Here is a 20860-nt window from a genome sequence, read left to right on the forward strand (position 1 = left end):
TGCCTAGAAATGGCTGTCGAATACTGCTAAACCAAAAGTCAAGGTATCTTACTGCCTTCCGATATACGTTGCTGTCATTTCTTCCATATGATTTGGTAATCGTGACCTGTTTCAAGTTGCGTATGACTGAAAATGTTTTAGAAAATTTACTGTTTTCCTTTGCAATAAACAGAAAGATTTTCATACTAAGCTATCCAAGTTCAAAACATTAGCAAAATTAGTTCAAATTTAATATTCACTTCTGTAATGTAGGAAAGTATTTCACAGTTGCAAAACCCGCATCCGACTCATTGACGTTACAGTTAGTCGCTGACCATAAATTCTAGCTCAGTGTGTCACCAGTTTAAGTAACCTAATGTAGCAAGGACTGTTTGCCAGTGCTCTTTCTCACCGGAAAATACGCAATTAACCCATTGGGCTCCATAAGTACACTAACAGTAATTTCTGTGTGTATGCAATGCAGACGGATTGTAGAATTTAGTGGTGCTCTCTCTTCCACTTCTGTGGACAATATACCTCATCTAACAGGGCTCTTTATCATTACAGGCCCTGGGCAGTGCAACATCATACTGACAACAGTAATGTGCTTTTATTGACAACCTCACTGTTCGTTTTACATCATTTTGTAATCATTTAAATAAAACAACATGAAGTTCCAGTGTACGTTTTTTCTCATAAGACGCATAATGGCAATGAAGGTTGTGGCATCAAAGAGAAACCATTTATGTTGTTTAATTCTTCTCCTTTTCTGTTTATGCCAACTTCAAGTCACTACATTCAGTTCAGTTCTCTTTATTTTGGTGCATGGACGCGCAATTTTTTATGCCAATCAGAAGTCACAGTGGTGGATACATGGCGACAAAGTGATAAATAGCAAGACTACGAGTACGAAGAGCTCGGCTTCGATCCCTGGTCAGTCCCACAAATTTTATCTCCCATTTTACACTCATTTCCCTTCGGGCAGTGTTTGTTGATCTGAAAACTGCTGAGTTGTACTGTGGTCCGAAAGCCACGTTAAATTGTAGGTTCCCCTATTAACTGTCTAGGCAAGTCAACTCAAAGGTCCGAGGAAAGCAACGGCATACCACCTCCAACAGGACCGTACCTATTAAAGCCCTGTTCACGATGCGTTATGAGGCTGAGCGACCAATATCATGATGAGAGTGGCTTGCTGGCAGCAGTGTGTCCGTGGCCCCGTGCCACCACCAGTATCTCGTGTCGCAAAGGTTCAATGGGTCGTCAGATCGAACCGTGGCTTGGATCGGCGTGTGCAAGCTTTTTTTTCTGATTTATTTTATGGAGCTGCGAATTTCCAGAAAAAATTCTATAAAGAAATTGGAAGGAAACCTTTACGCATCAAGTCCTCTTGGTAGCTCGATACTGCAAGTTGTGTTAATCGTCATAGATCTCGGCTTTCTGACTGCCAAGCTGCTTCACAATACAAGCGTCTCTGAAGAAATTCGAATCGACCATCAACGATACGAATTTCAATATTGTTCTTCACTTAAGACTCACATGCCAGGGTGATAAGTATGAAGGAAATGAACCTCTTGATTAGTATAGGGCCTCTATGCTAAATTTCCACAGTAGCAATTAGGAACTCTCTGCAGACATTTGGTAACAGCGGCTCTAGCAACACTTTTTCTCTGGGTAGCTTCAAATATGAGCAATTTTGTCGCCTTAAATCCAGTTGAATATTTTAAATATCACTTTTGAACAGCGTTCACTTCTCCATTAATTAATGTATGGACCTCAAAACAAGCAATTTGCCTGAGTAGCTATAGAGCACGTTCTGCAAGATATTGACACAATGTTTCGCATCCATTTACCATGCGGTATAAAAGAAAAAAACCAAACACATTACATTGCATTTACTCTCTGTGCCTTGACTAACACATATGAATCCATGACAAAAATAAATTATTTGAAGAATCTCCTGTGAAAGGGAAAAGAACAGGATGTGACGCTTTAATTATAGCACACTGGATCAGGAACAATGAAATTAATTCTTTGCCACTTTGATCTATTGCATGAAATACTCATCAAATAAAAACGGTTTTGTGCCTCCGTTGCCATCAAGTGTGAAACACAAATCATAGACAGATTTTATGGGTCATCACTGAACAACATTAAAGCATGTTACACCGTCGAGAGTGAGGAGTGGAGCAGATGCTGTCGGCAGAAGGCGAGGCAGCGCAGTGCCTCAGCCCCCTCCGGTAGGCAGCAAACAGGTCCCAGAGAACTCAGACGCATGCGCTGTTCAGAGGCAGATGGCTGGCAAAAGAAATCTCTTCCTAAAATAATGTTGAACAAAACTATTATTACGAATGTGGCAGAAAGCGAAATACATTGTAGATTCGCTTGAATTACACTTATAGCTTCAGCACCAAGAGGAAACGGGCGATAAAAGTTTTGTCGATGTGTGATTTCTGTTGCCAGATGTCGTATTAGCTAATCTCCTGTTTTACCTCAAGACTACGGTCTTAGTCAAGACTGATGTACTCAGAATGCAGTCAAGACTTCCTCTGGGAAGTGTGTAGTCTACAATGTTGCCAGACTAAGCATATTGCAGGACATTCTGAGGGGACCACGACTGTATTGTCCACTTTACATGAACGACTCGGCGGTCAATTTTTTTGTCTAAGACTGTATCTACAACACATATTGCAAGCTGAAGACCCAGAAGAATTAAAAAAACAAAATTAGTTTATGAGAGCAACGTTAACAATAGTGTTCAAAGTATTCACAGCATTGTATATGTGTGTGTAAACGCCTTCCAATGCCCACTCAAGCAAGACAAGGATACACGGTCTAGCATCAGTATTATAAATACGCCTCAGTTTCTGAATGAACTAAGTCTTGATTGTAATCATTTTGAATATTTGTAGTACTGTACCCATTGGTGTTAAACTCGTTTTCAACCAATGATTCCCACAGCTACAAGAACACTACTTGTGATACCACTTACACAAAATACTTACGCAGTGCTATCAGACGAAAAGATTGGCCAACACAAACTGTGGGAAGTTTGTTTTACAACATTCGTACCTGGATAGAGAGCTTTTCCTATTTGAGATATCTGTGAACGTTGCTGCATAAGACAATTTAAGAAGAAACTAAATTCCTTCAGCTGCGACAATGTTTAAAGAAATCGTCTTAACGGCACTAAATCGTGGTTTGTGAATCGTTTACCATCCGTACTTTTGTAAAACGAACAGTGAGGTTGTCAGTAAAAGCACATTACTGTTGTCAGTATGATGTTGCACTGCCGAGGGCCTGTAATGATAAAGAGCCCGGTTAGACGAGGCATATTGTCCACAGAAGTGGGAGAGAGAGCACCACTAAATTCTACAATCCGTCTGCATTGCATACACACAGGAATTACTGTTACAGTGTACTTACGGGCCCAATGGGTAAGTTGTGTATTTTCCGGTGAGAAAGAGCACTGGCAAACAGTCCTTGCTACATTAGGTTACTTAAACTGGTGACACACTGAGCTAGAATTTATGGTCAGAGACTAAATGGAAGGACAATGAGTCGGATGCTGGTTTTGCAACTGTGAAATACTTTCCTACATTATAGAAGTGAATATTAAATTTGAACTAATTTTGCGAATATTTTGAACTTGGATAGCTTGGAATGAAAATCTTTCTGTTTATTGCAAAGGTAAACAATTGATCTTCTAAAACATTCTCTGTCATACACAACTTGAAAAAGGTCACGTCGACTAAATCATATCTAAGAACTGTCAGCGACATATACCTGACGGCAGTAAGATCCCTTGGCTTTTGGTTTAGCAGTATTCGACAGCCATTTCTAGGCACAAGTAAATGAAGAAAGGCGGCGCGTTTTTGTTATCAAGTGACAACTTCATCAATTACTTCAGTTTTAATGTAATCTACGAGTAATTGCTGATGTTTGATATTAACATGAAAAGAATTCCGTAGACAGGGAAAGAACCTGTTCTTGGGCAACTACTTCTATAATGACCAAAAGGCATCAAATGATGTTCAAGCACATGTGTTCCAGCAGCGGTATGAAGAAAATGATAGTAATAATGACGGCAATAATCGAATTATCCGGTAACTCCACACTTCACAGTGGATTTTCTCGAACTACGAAATTTGCTGAATCAGTGAAAATTTAAAATGGCTTCACATCAGGCTGTGATACCTAGAAGAGTCTTTACATCCTGCTGACATGAGAATAGCACAATCTCCACGTCAGAATCTTGCTTCTACTTAACCATTTAATAGACTCGCATTTTTTCCAGCGTGACTAATTTTGTAAGCTAAACACATGATCCGTTACAATACATTCCTGGGGCAGGGAAATGTGACCACAATGGTCTGGTGGAACGAACTATCACAGGTGCAATGCGTGGGTTCAGGCATTTACTTTTAAGAGGCATAAACAGATTTACTTTACCTCTGCTAACCTCAAGAGAAAATCGTTATAATTCAGAATCCGCATTAAACATCGCGTTCCTTCATTACCAACTGGGCAGAGCCGGTTTACGTTGGGTAATGACACAGGCGAATGTCATGGTAAACAGAAGTACTGTCGCCAGAGTACGCCCGGGTTCCAGGGTTCGATTCCCGGCGGGGTCAGGGATTTTCTCTGCCTCGTGATGACTGGGTGTTGTGTGCCGTCCTTAGGTTAGTTAGCTTTAAGTAGTTCTGAGTTCTAGGGGACTGATGACCATAGATGTTAAGTCCCGTGGTGCTCAGAGCCATTTGAACCATTTGAGAGCCAGCGTAAACTTACATTAAAAAGTTTTATTTTATTTGATAAACCGATAGCCACTTAAAGGAACAGGGCACTTATTTTACTTGTACTTGATAGATTTACAGACGTTGAAAAATTTGGTGGTAGACTGTGATTTGAATTCGTATCTCCTGCCTCGAGGATCTGAATCTCTCGCAACAGTATAGTTCAATCATTTCGTTTCTTTTCCCAAGATTGCAATCTCTCTAGGTATCCTCCAAAGGTAAGTATGTGATCTGAATACTGATCCAGTACAAAAATATTCATAATTTCATTTCAAGCGCTATCACGTGCACACCGGCCTGCTAGTGAAAATTAACATGCATTTTTAATGCATGTTCATGTGTTGCCAACATTCGCAATAGCTGTCATTATTTCTGGTCAGACATGCACACATCTTACTGTTGGTGAGTAACCAATTCATACTTAAGCTACACTCCTGGAAATGGAAAAAAGAACACATTGACACCGGTGTGTCAGACCCACCATACTTGCTCCGGACACTGCGAGAGGGCTGTACAAGCAATGATCACACGCACGGCACAGTGGACACACCAGGAACCGCGGTGTTGGCCGTCGAATGGCGCTAGCTGCGCAGCATTTGTGCACCGCCGCCGTCAGTGTCAGCCAATTTGCCGTGGCATACGGAGCTCCATCGCAGTCTTTAACACTGGTAGCATGCCGCGACAGCGTGGACGTGAACCGTATGTGCAGTTGACGGACTTTGAGCGAGGGCGTATAGTGGGCATGCGGGAGGCCGGGTGGACGTACCGCCGAATTGCTCAACACGTGGGGCGTGAGGTCTCCACAGTACATCGATGTTGTCGCCAGTGGTCGGCGGAAGGTGCACGTGCCCGTCGACCTGGGACCGGACCGCAGCGACGCACGGATGCACGCCAAGACCGTAGGATCCTACGCAGTACCGTAGGGGACCGCACCGCCACTTCCCAGCAAATTAGGGACACTGTTGCTCCTGGGGTATCGGCGAGGACCATTCGCAACCGTCTCCATGAAGCTGGGCTACGGTCCCGCACACCGTTAGGCCGTCTTCCGCTCACGCCCCAACATCGTGCAGCCCGCCTCCAGTGGTGTCGCGACAGGCGTGAATGGAGGGACGAATGGAGACGTGTCGTCTTCAGCGATGAGAGTCGCTTCTGCCTTGGTGCCAATTATGGTCGTATGCGTGTTTGTCGCCGTGCAGGTGAGCACCACAATCAGGACTGCATACGACCGAGGCACACAGGGCCAACACCCGGCATCATGGTGTGGGGAGCGATCTCCTACACTGGCCGTACACCACTGGTGATCGTCGAGGGGACACTGAATAGTGCACGGTACATCCAAACCGTCATCGAACCCATCGTTCTACCATTCCTAGACCGGCAAGGGAACTTGCTGTTCCAACAGGAGAATGCACGTCCGCATGTATCCCGTGCCACCCAACGTGCTCTAGAAGGTGTAAGTCAACTACCCTGGCCAGCAAGATCTCCGGATCTGTCTCCCATTGAGCATGTTTGGGACTGGATGAAGCGTCGTCTCACGCGGTCTGCACGTCCAGCACGAACGCTGGTCCAACTGAGGCGCCAGGTGGAAATGGCATGGCAAGCCGTTCCACAGGACTACATCCAGCATCTCTACGATCGTCTCCATGGGAGAATAGCAGCCTGCATTGCGGCGAAAGGTGGATATACACTGTACTAGTGCCGACATTGTGCATGCTCTGTTGCCTGTGTCTATGTGCCTGTGGTTCTGTCAGTGTGGTCATGTGATGTATCTGACCCCAGGAATGTGTCAATAAAGTTTCCCCTTCCTGGGACAATGAATTCACGGTGTTCTTATTTCAATTTCCAGGAGTGTATATTCGTGGAAGATAAAGAAGGACGGTAGTTGTGTAGTTTGATTGTCGCTCATGCACAAAATCTTGTATCCTTATTTTAGATTCAAACACCTAGCAGCTGGTAAGGAAAACCAATACATAAGATTTGATTTTATTTAGTTAACAATCCGATTACGTGTTGGGTTCGGATCTCCAACACAGAACCTCACATCATGGGCCTCGTCTTTAAATGCCTGCTCACTTTGTAACTTTTGAATGGAGGTATATCAGACATCTTTCGTGGTCTTTTATTTTCAAGTTTAGATTTGGTTACTGATATTGGCGAAAATTTCGGTAATTCATGACTCTTCATGGCTAGTCAGCAATATGATTATATTAGATTTGATTCGGTTAATATTTGTTCCATACATCATGAATACGACATTTCGTAATGATGTGGAACGTGTCATTTTACATTTTAATGAAAGATTTCTTTGCATACCGTTTACTCTCTCTCCCATTCTTTTTTTTATATTTCTCTCTCTCTCTCTCTCTCTCTCTCTCTTCACACACACGCACCACACACACATACACACACACACACACACACACACACACACACACACACACACACACAGACATTGATTTTTATTTTTATTTGTTGTTGTGCTCGACTATCGGCCAGGCACGAAAACGTCCATGAATGAGTTTCTTAGTTTTGAGTACACTTACGAAAGAAATATAAAAACAACTATGACAGTTACTAATTTATGATGCTTAGTTTACAATCAGTCTGAGTATTATTAGTAACTACGCTCCAGTCCCTAAACCTAGTTACAGAATTGCGAATCAGACCCATTACGTATTCCAGGCAGTGCCAGCAGCGTCTTTGAGTGACCAGCTATGGTCACTTCCCAGCCCTCTGTAGGAACACATCGGTTCGTCTTGTTCCTGCTGGTACTGTAACCGAGATTTGACAACAAGGCGAGGTATGTTTGGCAACTATGTGATCGACGAGTTACTTCCTGGTGTTCACGGAATTAGGCCTCAAGGTTCACTTGATTTTTCCTTTCATTTCCATTGAATAATCTGAGTTATTATCGCTTGAGGTGTAACAAAAGTTTGTAAATTTACGTTTTTCGGCCAGGAAAGTCGTTGCACGTGGAAATCCAAACTAATCTTGTCCTTTAAATAACGATTTACGAGTTCTAGTCACTACTGGCCTCGTAACAGGAATTTTAGATCCATACCACTTCTCTAGCTCTGTGGTAACATGCTGATCTGTAAATAAGCGTCTGTTCTGGTTCGCAGTTCAAGTTTCGCTGACTGCGACGTTTTTATACCTTCTGTGAAAGAGCTACAAGCAGTCAGATCAAACATCGATAAGGATGACGCAAGAAAATACTTTCGGCTGATAGTGCAATTGTGAAAAATTTACAATGCTGCACAACTGGTAATGGCTCTTTCCGTTGCTGACAAGCAGATTTTGGGATTCTTGGAATACAGAACTTTATTTATGAAATGCTACATTTGCATACCTCTTGAGTGCGACACGGTATACCAATTAAACGCAGACCCAATCGAAATCTAAGTGAGTAGTATTTTAATAATTCGGTCTGGTAGAGGCACGCTTGTGCACAGATACTCAGGTTTATTAAAACAGACTTTCGTCGTAAGGTTTTCATGGGTAGTTTTATTTCATTTCTTATAATGCAGTGCAAATTTTCATAGGGTTTCTTTTAGTGTTGTTTAAACAATTGAAGACATGAGAGAGAAAGTATTCATCAACGATAATCCGAATTCTCTGATGTTATCTATAACAGTCTGACAATGCACATGCAGTTTATTGATTACATGTAGGAACTTGTCCTGAGTTAAAGCTGTCAAACAAGGTTTAAAGGAGAATAAAATGTCACTACCACATGACAGCTAATGTAGAAAATACTTTCTGACGTATTTTGGCACGATGCGCTCTCCCCATACATAATACAAAAGTTTCGAGATGCATCTGCTGCCTGGCCGTCTATTAAACCTGTAAAGAACGAAATGTCGCAGTAGTTGGCACATTTTCCACATGCGACTATTTCGGGTTGAGAAGTGAAATGAATTAAATTCAAAGTTCAATTAGATTGATAAATCCAGCAGACAGCAGAATTGCGTTTTAAAAAATGTTGCAGTGAATGTATTTGAACTTGCGACACTTAGTCTACGGTGCACTACACTTACCATTACACTTCTAGTTGAACCGTAACTGAGGCATCTCCAGGAGTCAAGAACAATTCCTGCAGAACGTCCGCATTCCACAGTGTTGTGAGATAATGCATATGGCCAGATGTAGACTTCTGAGAGACAGACAGGTACAGTTTTTTTTTTTTTTTTTTTTTTTTTTTTTTGCACTGCATGACGTTTTAAACAAACAGGTAGCGCAATAGAGTAGCTCAAGTGGGAAGGAACATTTCCCGCTTAAATTTCGGCATCCTACGCTGTTGGTAGTTCTGTGTAGGTGGCAGTTACATGATTTTATTTCGGTGATTACAAAATGGAGTCGAATGTATGCACTGGGTAGCCGAGGCAAGTAGTTCATGGCAATTTGGTCAACCAAGTAAATGAAAGTACTGAACATGCTGCAAACCACTACAGGAAGCCTGTGTGTCAGAATTCTCGTCCAATGTTGCGCAACGGCGTTACAGTAAAAAATGATCTACGGAGAAGAGGATTTGGTGGTTTTTTGGATTGCTGATTGATTCATATACCCCTGGCTTGGGTTCGATTCCAGCATCCGCCCTTAATTTTGGTATGGAAAGACAGATTCTATTCTCTTCTGGCTACGACAAATGAAGAACGTATAATGCATTGTGGTCTGAAATTCACATAAACATGATATTCCTTCTCTACCAAGTAGATATTAGGTTGAACCACAATAAAGGCAGGAGTGGCGTCATGTAGAAACTCTATCACCAGTAACCTTTCATAGTTATTTATTTCTAGTGACGAAACAAACGCTATGTAGGATCACAGGACACTTATTCATCTTATATTTGAGTTTCTGTATGTCGATAAAATTGGTTCTGAGCTGGGAATGCAACTCAGACCGCCCTTAACGCGAAATGTGATCCTTTCGTGACAATACAGCTCGGTTACAATTGTTGTTTGTTCAAAACTGCAGATTCCTCAACATCTCCACATATTGCTCTTGAAAGGGTTGGAATCCTGGCCCGGCACTAAAGTTTTCATTATGTATTATCAAGCTCTAGCATGAGAACACCTATCTGCTGGTGGATAATAATTTTGGTTCTAATGTATTTTCATTCGTTGTCAACACTAACGATGTCTGACGATTTTGACTCCCAGTGAGATACAGAACTATTTGCGACATCACTGTAAGTTCAAGGATGTTATTCCGAGCTGCTGGCGGAGAAAAATTCGGTAGCTGACGTCTCGCTGTGTCTAGTCAACAACGATAAGTGTGGGGTTCAATCACCAGCCAGCACTGAACTCTTCGTCATATTATTTCTAGTTCAAAAATGCTCACGTGTCGCTACTGGTGTAACAAACCCATATATAACGTTCGTTTTCTCTAGAATATGACAGCGATAGGTGCCGGGTTGGAGTCGTGGGAAGGAAAAAATTAATGTTTTGTCTCGTCACTTCAGTTTCAACATCTTGCTACTGCCGATAAAATGCGATATGTCACAGTGATTGTGCTTCGATAACAATTCGATTAGGTTCTGGGTTAGAATCCCTGTCCAACACAATGCTGTACCTCACGGCATTTCAAGTAAGTTACTTGTGAGGAAGCAATATTTAATATCTCTTGTAGTTCGTTAACAGGGACAATAGATGCTGGGTGGGAATTCGCGTCCGTTAAAAATGTTTACGTTATGTAATTTAAAGTTGATGTTTCCTAACTGGAAACTGTCTAAAATCGAGGTATATCACTCTCTGTATCCCTAGTGGGGAATGACTGTTAGTTTCCGTCAGTCACTAAATCTTTGCTTAGTCTGCATGACGTGGGTTTGAATCCATATGCAGAACGAGACGGTTCGCCGTATCATTTGAAGTTCATACATATTCTCAACTAGCAGCTCGTGAAAAAGTTAAATTTTTAATGTAATTTTGTGTTAAAAAATAAGTACGATATGTTACTTTGAAGAGGAAATAATGAATACAACGAACTATCTGTGATAAGGTGTTCCCTGATATTTGTAGTATCGTGGTATTGAGTTATTGCAATACAGAGCAATGTTTTCTAGTGGTGTTTTGTTGGAACCATTTTCAATAGTCAAGCGACTGTACCGAGAAGCGATTAGATGACCTGCTAGACAGCTGCGTTATGAGGGTTGTATGCAAATCAGGCGAAATGCAATTCAGGTCGTTCGGATATTTTTGAGCACGACTGTTCATCCTCAGATATTTCTTCTCAAACGAAGGCCTATGTTTGGTACTAGTAGACTCTTCATGACCAGGAATGCCTTTTAGCCAGCGCTAATATGCTTGTTCTGTCCTCCTTGCTCCGTCCACCATGGATCATTTTACTATCTAGGTAGCAGAATTTCTTAACTTCGTCTGCTTCGTGATCCCAAATTCGGAGATTAAGTTTCTCGCTGTTCTCATTTCTGCTACTTTTCGTTACTTTCGTCTTTCTTCGATTTACTCTCAGTCCATACTCTGCACTCGTTAGACCATTCCATTCAACACATGCAGTGATTCTTCTTCACTTTCAATGAGGTTAGCAATGTTATCAGAGAATCTTATCATTGATACCCCTCGAACTTGAACTTTGAAACCTCTCTTGAAACTATATCTTTGAATTCCCACGTTTCTGTTCAGTTCTAGGCACGCACACAATGAACGACAGTCGTTAAATCTGCCGGCCGGAGTGGCCGTGCGGTTCTAGGCGCTACAGTCTGGAGCCGAGCGACCGCTACGGTCGCAGGTTCGAATCCTGCCTCGGGCATGGATGTGTGTGATGTCCTTAGGTTAGTTAGGTTTAAGTAGTTCTAAGTTCTAGGGGACTGATGACCACAGATGTTAAGTCCCACAGTGTTCAGAGCCATTTGAACCATTTTTTTTCGTTAAATCTCTATATGAGCGACAAATTTTTCCGACTTACTTATCGTGGACATTTTGATAAACACATATGCAAGGAAGTAACAAGTTGTCTGACTCTACTTGGAACGTACGCTCTCTGAGTTTTAAAAATAAACCTCTTTGTGATGTACAACGCCTCTCTTGTAGCGTCTGCCACTGGAGTTTGATGACAACACACGTGCTTATTAAGAAAACCCGTCACGAAACGCGCCTCTCTTCAACTCCACCTTCTCTGTTTATTCTGTTAATCCTAATTACTAAGAATCCGAGACGACGAGGAGTGCTAAAACGAATATGGATTCTGCAAGTTACTGCCTTCGGGCATAAATTACGATTATTTAAAAAAAATTCATCAGATGAACCTCAGTTTGACATTTATCTTTGATACAGGTTTTAACTGACGACCAGATCATTTACATATACCCAAACAGGATAGGGAGCCCAGCAAGCGGTCTATCATTGTATGGTGACGGAGTCTGTGTCGACAGGGTATCGGGGCTGGATTGTAATCATAGCAGCACTAGACTTTCTCTACGATATCTGTGCTGAACTTTGTTTATTACGCAAGTGCTCTTGAAGTGCCGCCTCTAATTTCACATGAGATTAAGCCGCAACGGACTCAGAATTTCTACTAGTGACAAGGTGCTGAGAATATATGCTGTTCTTGTTTCACAATACGTTTCAGAGAATTAAGAATTCTTCTTCGACGTAATAAAAAGTTCCAGCTGTCATGCTCCGTGTGGGAAGCGAAAGATTTTTCTTGAATGACGATGCTGAATAAGTAATCTTTCATTAAAATCTTTTCTTTTAATGCAATCAGATTACTAGCTTTTTACAATGAGTACTCTCAGAAGTGTTGTATTAAATAATTTTCGGGTAAAATTTGTGAACTGTTACTAATACTTAGTTGCGAAGAACTTCTTCTTGTAAACAGCGTAATTTATTCCCAGTTTCACTTCATTTCTTTCAGTGGTGTTATAGTAGGCCCACCAATCCTATCAGCTGGTGATCGTTAGCTATCAACGATCAGATTTTTCGGATTAGAATCATGTTATGAAAAGGACAAACGGCTAAAGTGCTTACTATTGCCTCTAATTGTACTTGGATTTTTCTTCCATATTTCCATAGGTTTACTGTTTATTTACCAGCCAGACTTTATTTTCGAGAGAGAGATACAATGAATCAGGTGTCGACACACTGCAAGCTGAATCTCGCCGCACTCGGTCGATGGTAATAGGTAAATGTACCGGCCTCTTCAGTATGTCTTGTTCTCCGTCTTTTGATGTCAGATGAAACTAAGGTCCCATCAGAGAGATAACTGTTCAAGTGAGTTTTTAATCGATCGTAAAATACGCAAAGGCAAAAAACTCCAACGCTACAGTAAATCACGAAACCAAACAGATTGATTTAGGTCGCAGGCATAGGAATGTAATGTGTCATAGAGAACCACAAGCAGTTGAAAGCGAAGTTAGTAGGAAGAGCTTCCTTACATTCTGGCTAGAAATCATGCAACAAAAGTCACTCGTGGAACAAAGCCTACCTTTTATAGAATAAACTGGCACATATGGAGCAGATTTCAGAAACAACAACACCCCGGATATCGCTAGAATTTTCAGACACTACCGGTATCTTAGTGTATACTGTCATCCGAAACTACGCTTCAAATGTCCTGTAGGAAACGGCTTACAGCAACAAGAACAGAACGTCAGCTCCCGGCGAAATACTTTTAATTTCTTCTAAATTGTGAAGCTACGCTGTCGAAATTTAATTTCGATTAGACTTCACAATCCGACCCCGACTACGTCTCCGCCAACAAAATGGGGAAAAAGGTGGCTCATCCAGTTTCTAAAGAACTTAGACAGTTTCATAGCCTGTGAAAAGGTCTGCGTTAGCCAAAGTGGTACATTTCTCGTATTTAAGAGGTTCTGCACATACGTCGCGAGTCATTTGTGGAGGGCGCGGTTGTTGCGCGTTACGTATGTAAGCGAGATGGTGGGGAGCTATCTCGCGCGCCTACTGTCAATAAGAGTACATCGCCGCTGCAAGCTGGGGAGTCAAAATGGTACTCTTCGCCGTGGTGTTGGCAGCGCTGGCGCTGGGACTTTTCCTGAGCCTGTTGTGGGCCGAGTGCTCCAAGCCTGCCAACTTCCCGCCAGGTGAGTAAATGAAAGAGGAGAGCGCGCCCAGGTGCAATGTTTCTCTGCAGTCGTAAGGAATCTGCTGAAAAGATAACCTTTCACAATTCTCTGACGAATTGGCTGATGTTGTCACTCGTTCAACTGTTCGTCATGCGTAAAGACCTGCAAATCGAAATAACACGCGTAAGACTGGTTCCCAAATACGTAATTGCAGACATTCTATCGCTGTTGTTCTTCATATACATAAACGATTTGTCGGATAAGGTGAGAATCAATCTGCAGCTTTTTGCTAATGACACTGGCTTGTATGGGAAAGTGCTGTCGCTGAGTGACTTTAGGGGGATATAGAATAACTTGCGCAGAATATCTCTTTGGTGTGATTAATGTCAGCTTCCTCTAACTCTGGAAAATTGTAGGTTAATATAGATGAATAGGCAAAGCATTCCCCTAATGTTCGAGAGCAATGTTAGTGTCAGTACGCAGTTCACTTGCGCATGGTGCAGTTGTTTACCTCAAGTCTCAGTCCGATATTGCTTGTCGAAGTGCACGGTACTACAGTGTTGTTCGTGAACAACGAATACATTTTTGTATAGTGAAAATGATACGGATCTTCGCACATGCAAAGTATGCTGACATGGTGTTTGTCTATGGGTTGTCCAATGGGAATTCCAGAGCTGCTGTGCGAGTATACCAAGAACTATTTCCGAATCGCAGATTGCCAGATAGCAAGGTGTTTAGCAGGGTGTTTCACCGATTGCGTGAGCGTGGTCCGCTTCCGAGCTTAAATGTTGTCTCTGAATGTCCCGTACAACAAACTCTTAATGAAGTTGAGAACATTCTTCAAGTAGTGGAACGCAGCCCTTCTACTAGCTCTAGAAGAATTGCTGCCCAACTTGGTATTCCACAAACACGAGTCATACGCACAGTACATGAGCACGGTCCGTATCCCTTTCATAAAAAAAAATGTTCAAATGTGTGTGAATTCCAAACTGCTGAGGTCATCGGTCCCTATACTTATACACTACTTAAACTAAACTATACTAAGAACAACACACCCACCCATGCCCGAGGGAGGACTCGAACTTCCGGTGGGAGGGGCCGCGCAGTCCGTCACTTTCATCGGCAGTGTGGACAACATCTGCATGAATGAGATGCTGACGCCCAGCTTGAATTCTGTCAATGGATCATTGCCAATGAGCGATTAATTCCACGTATTCTGTTCACTGATGAGTCAACATTTTCCCGCAACGGAATCAACACCACGCGCAACTTTCATGTATGGGCAATTGAAAATGTGCGCGCTACTGTGGAAACGAACTTTCAACGACGTTTCTCAGTCAACGTGTGGTGCGGTATTATTGATGACCAACTCATCGGTCCAGTTGTTTTAGATAACCGTCTTACTGGGACAAGGTATCTTGAGTTTTTACAAAATGTGTTACCAGAATACGTGGAGAATATCCCCTTGGCAACACGAGCTCGTATGTACTTTCAGCATGACGGAGCTCCTACACATTCCGTATTGCCAGTGACACAGTATCCCAACACAACGTATCCTGGTCGTTGGATCGGCCGCCGTGGAGTCATTGGTTCAAAATGGCTCTGAGCACTATGGGACTTAACTTCTGAGGTCATCACCCCTAGAACTTAGAACTACTTAAACTGTAAGCCATGCATTACTAGACTCTGACGCACAAGTCGTGTGGTATGTGGCTGTCAACAGGATGTATGTTACACACCCGAACACCTTTGCAAGGTCCACCAGGTGATTTCACCCACTTACCCGACAAGCCGTCAGGTGGTTGCATTCAGCTGTGGGTAACTTGTGCGCCAGATTTTAGCCAGTGGCCGGACGAATGCAGTATTATGAATCATTGGCCAGGCCATAAAATATATCTACCGCGACGACCCTACACACGTTCTTGAGTTCTGGTGTTATCTCTAATAGTCCCGGCACCAAGTCATTATGGTCAAATGGTTCAAATGGCTCTGAGCACTATGGGACTTAACATCTGAGGTCATCAGTCTCCTAGAACTTAGAACTACTTAAACCTAACTAACCTAAGGACGTCACACACATCCATGCCCGAGGCAGGATTCGAACCTGCGACCGTAGCGGTCACGCGGTTCCAGACTATGGCGCCTAGAACCGCTCGGCCACCCCGGCCGGCGTGGAGTCATTGCTTGGCCACCGAGGTCACCCGATCTTACCACATTCGATTACTGTTTGTGGGGGTGGCTGAAGAGCGATGTCTACAAGTGCAGAGTGGACACAAGAGAGGAACTTCTTGCTCGTATTTTACATGCTTGTTCCCAGGTAAAAGAATGCAAAACTGAGCTCCGATCGGCGACACAACACCTGTATACAAGAGCAGCAACACGCATTGAAGTTGACGGTGGACTGTTTGAACATCTTCTGTGAGGAAACGTACACAATTAAACAAACCATGACATAACAGTATCTTAATTTACCGACACCCGCACCTTTCCCGTTCTTAGCTGTTTTCATTGGTTTACCATGAGACGGTTAAGAAAAGCGCATATGTTTATTAGAAGTTTTTTGTTCAGAATCACCAGTAGTATCACCCGTTAAAGCACGTACCTTTCCTACTGAGTCACCCTGTATTTAAAAATTCATCCTGGGTATTTTTGTGGCTACAAAACCTGAAAAATAATCAGTCAATTAACTGGAAATTTTGACAAAACGTTGCATTCAAATACGTGTGGTTTTTATGCACCTATTTTATAAATGTATATAGTATATAAACAAACATATAATATATAAAGCGAAATGTGGAAATGTTCTAGACAGTTTTACTTAATATTTTACCCGATACTCGAACGAACTTTAAGACAGACAGTAGTCTATGTATTTTATAATATATAAATATGCACGTAATATATAAAGTGGATGATGTGTTGCCAAAAATCTGAAAAAGTGCTTGATCGACTTATTACAAATTTTTACACGGTACTCCAATAAACGATTTGCAAAAATCTCTAAAAGTTCGTGACAGGTTTATTTCAAATATTAAACGATAATGTATTACGCATTCGGACTCAGAAACTGAATTTGCAATAACAATAATCAAGGCTCAAGGTCAGAGAGAGAGGGAAGAGGAGACGGAGAGAGGGGTGGGAGGAAACTGACACAGAAAGCGGGAAGGAGGTGCTGGCTGGAGGAGATGGAATGAGATAGGGGAGAGAGAGGATGGACAGAGAGAGGAGAGAGGAGGCGAAGTACAAAGAGAGGGGGGATTGAAAAAGAGAAGGGGAGGCTGTGGAGAGGAGATCCATTTAACCACACTCAGTCACAGCGACGTGTGGCCAGGTACAGCTAGTAAACTATACATGTTTCTTTGGCAATTTGAGAGGGAAGTGTTTCTGTGTTTTTTCCCTTATTGGCGGTTAAGTATATTCCTTTCTTTTTATGTAGAGGCTATTGGTGGAAGTTGTTAGGAGTCAGTTGGAGGCTGTACAGAATGGGTGAACGTAATGCATTACAATGGTAGAACCTTGGAGTCTTTCAATGTAGTTGGATTCCTAGAGGACTATGATCATGGATATTGAATTAATGAAAAGACTAACCTTGTCTCGCAAGTGAAAGGGAGTTTACTAACCCTTATTTTGATTGATCTGATAGTCTACCAGAGCAGATAATTAATCTGAATCTGCCATAAAAATTTCATACTAAATCCACGGTGTAGTGCATATGTAACTTCCCTTTCTATGTAAAGAATGACAGTGCTGGAAAAACTCTTACGTTATTTGATTTTCGGGCGTAGTACATATGTAACTTCCCCTTTTTATGTAATGAATGACAGTGCTGGAGAAACGTTATTTGATTTTCAAATAGCTGAGCAAAACTCAACGTACTCTTTACTTATTCTGATCATCACTAAACTGACACACAATATTTTTAGCGCAACGCAATCTGGCTTTCAATAATCCCTACAAAAGAATGGTCCTGACTAACAGTAACCTATACCTCTCATGAATCACTTACCTCACAAAAATCTTCCTTACTCGAGCTACTGTAATATAGCGAGGACCAATGCTGCCAGCTAAATTAAAGATTCTAACTACTGAAGGCACTAACTACTGATAGGCATAGTTAGCAAATGAAAGATTTTGATAGAGAACAAACAATGTATTTACCTTAATAGTGTTCCAAAGTCATAATATATATATCAGTTCATGACATACAGTCTTACAAATTTCCTTTCTCTGACGAACACACATCCAGATCGTCCACTCATAGTAACTTCTCAAAACTCGGGCATCTCTCTCCCCACATCCACCACTGCTGGCGACTCACCTCCAACTGCCCAACGCTACACACTGTTCACATCCAACTGCCCAACACTACACAAGCGAATATTCCAACAATAAGTCCAACCAGCCACTGACTGCATACAGCGCAGTCAGCGATTTTCATACAGAGCACTACGTGGCTTTACCAAAAAAAAAAAAAAAAAACCCTAAACAGCCTACTTACACATATCGTAATTTGGCTCGGGTGCCACGCGTCGCCAAGAGTGCGTCGATTCTGGCTGCGAACCTGAGAGTGATTTGCTGGGCGCCACGGAAGCTTCGACGGCAGACGAAAGGAACGTTTCACAATCTGTCGGGAAGTTTCAAAACATTGCACACACTCCACTGCAAAGTGAAAATTTTGTTCTGCAAGGTTTAAAATGTGCTTGGGTTTATTTGTCCTGATATGGGATGCCAGTTATAACGTGAGGTTACTTTGTTAATCTGTCTGTGACTTTTAAAGTGTTAATTTTAACAATTTATTTGAGAAACAGATTTTTTTATCTTTTGCTCATATGATGTCATCTGTCTGTTATGCAATGCCATTGAAAGAATCTGCTACGTGTACACTTCTAATTCTGGTCACTGAAATTCCCGAGTTTTAAAGAGATACTCCACAACAAATGCATATAATCTGCTCTGCGTTACCTTTAAGATGAGAGCGAAATCACTTGGAGTTCGCCTATCTTTCCTTGAAATTATTTCGAATGAAAGTGATTAAAAGAAATGATAGGCCTATAATTATTTCTTTTGAGTAATCACTTATTGTCTTCAGTTTGTAGTTTTTCGCACCAACTGCTATCATACCTCCTTACCATAGTATGCACCACATCACTTCACTCTGTCCTCCACTTTTATACCACAAAACTTGCTCGAAAATTTCCTTATTTAACAGTAACTACTACCGGGTTCAGTATTCTGTCTTAAACTGTTACGTGTCTCAATATTTCTGCAGCGCTCTCACATCATTCGCCGTCTTTACTCTCATGCCCAACCCTTTCGACGTCCGAGGCTGCCCTCTTAACATTTGCGACGCTACCGACAGTGTCGTGATGTCCCCTCCCCAGTGGGTTAGCATCATTACGTCGCACGTTCTGGTTTCCTCCCATTGCAAGACATAACTTCATGTAAGGTGCAGACGACTTCAGTGTACTTCTAAACAAATTCTTAGGTGCTTTTCCTCATCAATCCTCTACAGTAAATAGGGTTAATTCAGGGTTGATTTATTTATTTATACCGTAGTTTTAGTTATTGAGCAGTTAGTAAAAATGTGAGTTTCTCACCAAACATATTTTACACAATTTATGAATATTTAACAACAATTCGATGGTTACTGTCAAACTACGTTCGTTATTTTGTACAAACCCGTATTTGGCGTGGAACTGCCACTTTCATAATCCTGTCATTTATGTTCCCATTCATAATTAGCTTTCACGTGCAGAGAATTCGATTCTCACAATGATATTACAGACTTAACGCAGCGCCCTCAGTCGCAGACGGTCTTTAGTAGAGATAGACAACACTCAAGTATAAAGCAACAACCGGGCAGATTACCCATCATTATCTACAGTGTTCGATGGATGCTGCAGACGCGCAAAAATAATACAGTTGAATAGAACATAAATTACGAGAAATAAACACAGAGTGCAGAATCAAAGTTCCAGTTTCAAAACCCTGTAGAAAGAGAAGCACTGTTCAGAATGACGTCAAATTTGATCAGCATCTTATTGCCGCAAGGGGAAACGTAATGGGGAAAAAATATTAACGAAAATTTTAGCAACAGATGGCGCTGTAGGCGGCTTAACGTAAATAGGGTCGGCTACAAATGAAAGACAAATCGCAATACGACTGGTGTGGTTTAAGTTGCACATTACATTATCAGTACTGTTCAATGTATATTACCGCACAAGTTCGGAAGTCAACATTTGTGGCACTGTTGGTTACGTAAGCACATCCACCACGGCAAGATCGTACCACATCGGATGGGAAAATTATGTTTTTAACTGTCCTGAGGCCAAAAATAGCATAGAAAGCAAAATAGCTTCGGTTTTTAATTGTCCTGGGGAAACAAAACCGCATAAAAAGCAAAATGACGTCGGTTTCTAATTATAGTGAGACCTTCGCAAGAGGATTGGGTTGCTTGGGGAAGGAGACCAGACAGCGAGGTCATCGGTCTCATCAAATTAGGGAAGGATGGGGAAGGAAGTCGGCCGTGCCCTTTCAAAGGAACCATCCCGGCATTTGCCTGGAGCGATTTAGGGAAATCACGGAAAACCTAAATCAGGATAGCCGGACGCGGGATTGAACCGTCGTCCTCCCGAATCCTTCGCAAGACATGTTCAAATTGTTGTCTACTGTTTTCTGCTAGAAGTTTAAATCGAGGATCGGCATGTTTCAGAACAGATAGAAGTCTCTCGGGTGTCGCATTCAGAATGCGTTGGGCAAGGAGTGCCTTCAGTTCAGCAACGCTCGTAATTGGAGCAGTGAACACAACATCTTTCAAATAAACCCACAGCCAGAAGTCACAAAGATTAAGATAAAACAGGGGATCTCGACGGTCAGGCTATACGGAAATGACGGCTGATGATTCTAACATATCCGAAATGCCTCTTCGGCGGTTGTACAGTGTGCGGAGGATCGCCATCTTGCTTAAAAATAATCCTATACAAACACCCACTCTTCACATCTACATCTACATCTACATCTACATGGATACTCTGCAAATCACATTTAA

At 42.0% G+C, this 20860-nt stretch overlaps 1 protein-coding gene across 1 annotated transcript in view; it reads left to right on the top strand.

Moving 5' to 3' along the window:
• Positions 1-13725: 13725 nt before the first annotated feature.
• LOC124798509 (probable cytochrome P450 304a1) overlaps positions 13726-20860 on the top strand; it is a 104428-nt gene continuing 97293 nt past the window's right edge. Inside the window, exon 1 of the mRNA XM_047261948.1 lies at positions 13726-13830. Within this exon, the coding sequence (XP_047117904.1) occupies positions 13734-13830 (97 nt within the window). The 5' untranslated portion in view covers positions 13726-13733. The remainder of the gene's footprint in view (positions 13831-20860) is intronic.

The sequence above is a fragment of the Schistocerca piceifrons genome, chromosome 5 (genome assembly GCF_021461385.2).
Source record: "Schistocerca piceifrons isolate TAMUIC-IGC-003096 chromosome 5, iqSchPice1.1, whole genome shotgun sequence".
NCBI classification, from domain to species: domain Eukaryota; kingdom Metazoa; phylum Arthropoda; class Insecta; order Orthoptera; family Acrididae; genus Schistocerca; species Schistocerca piceifrons.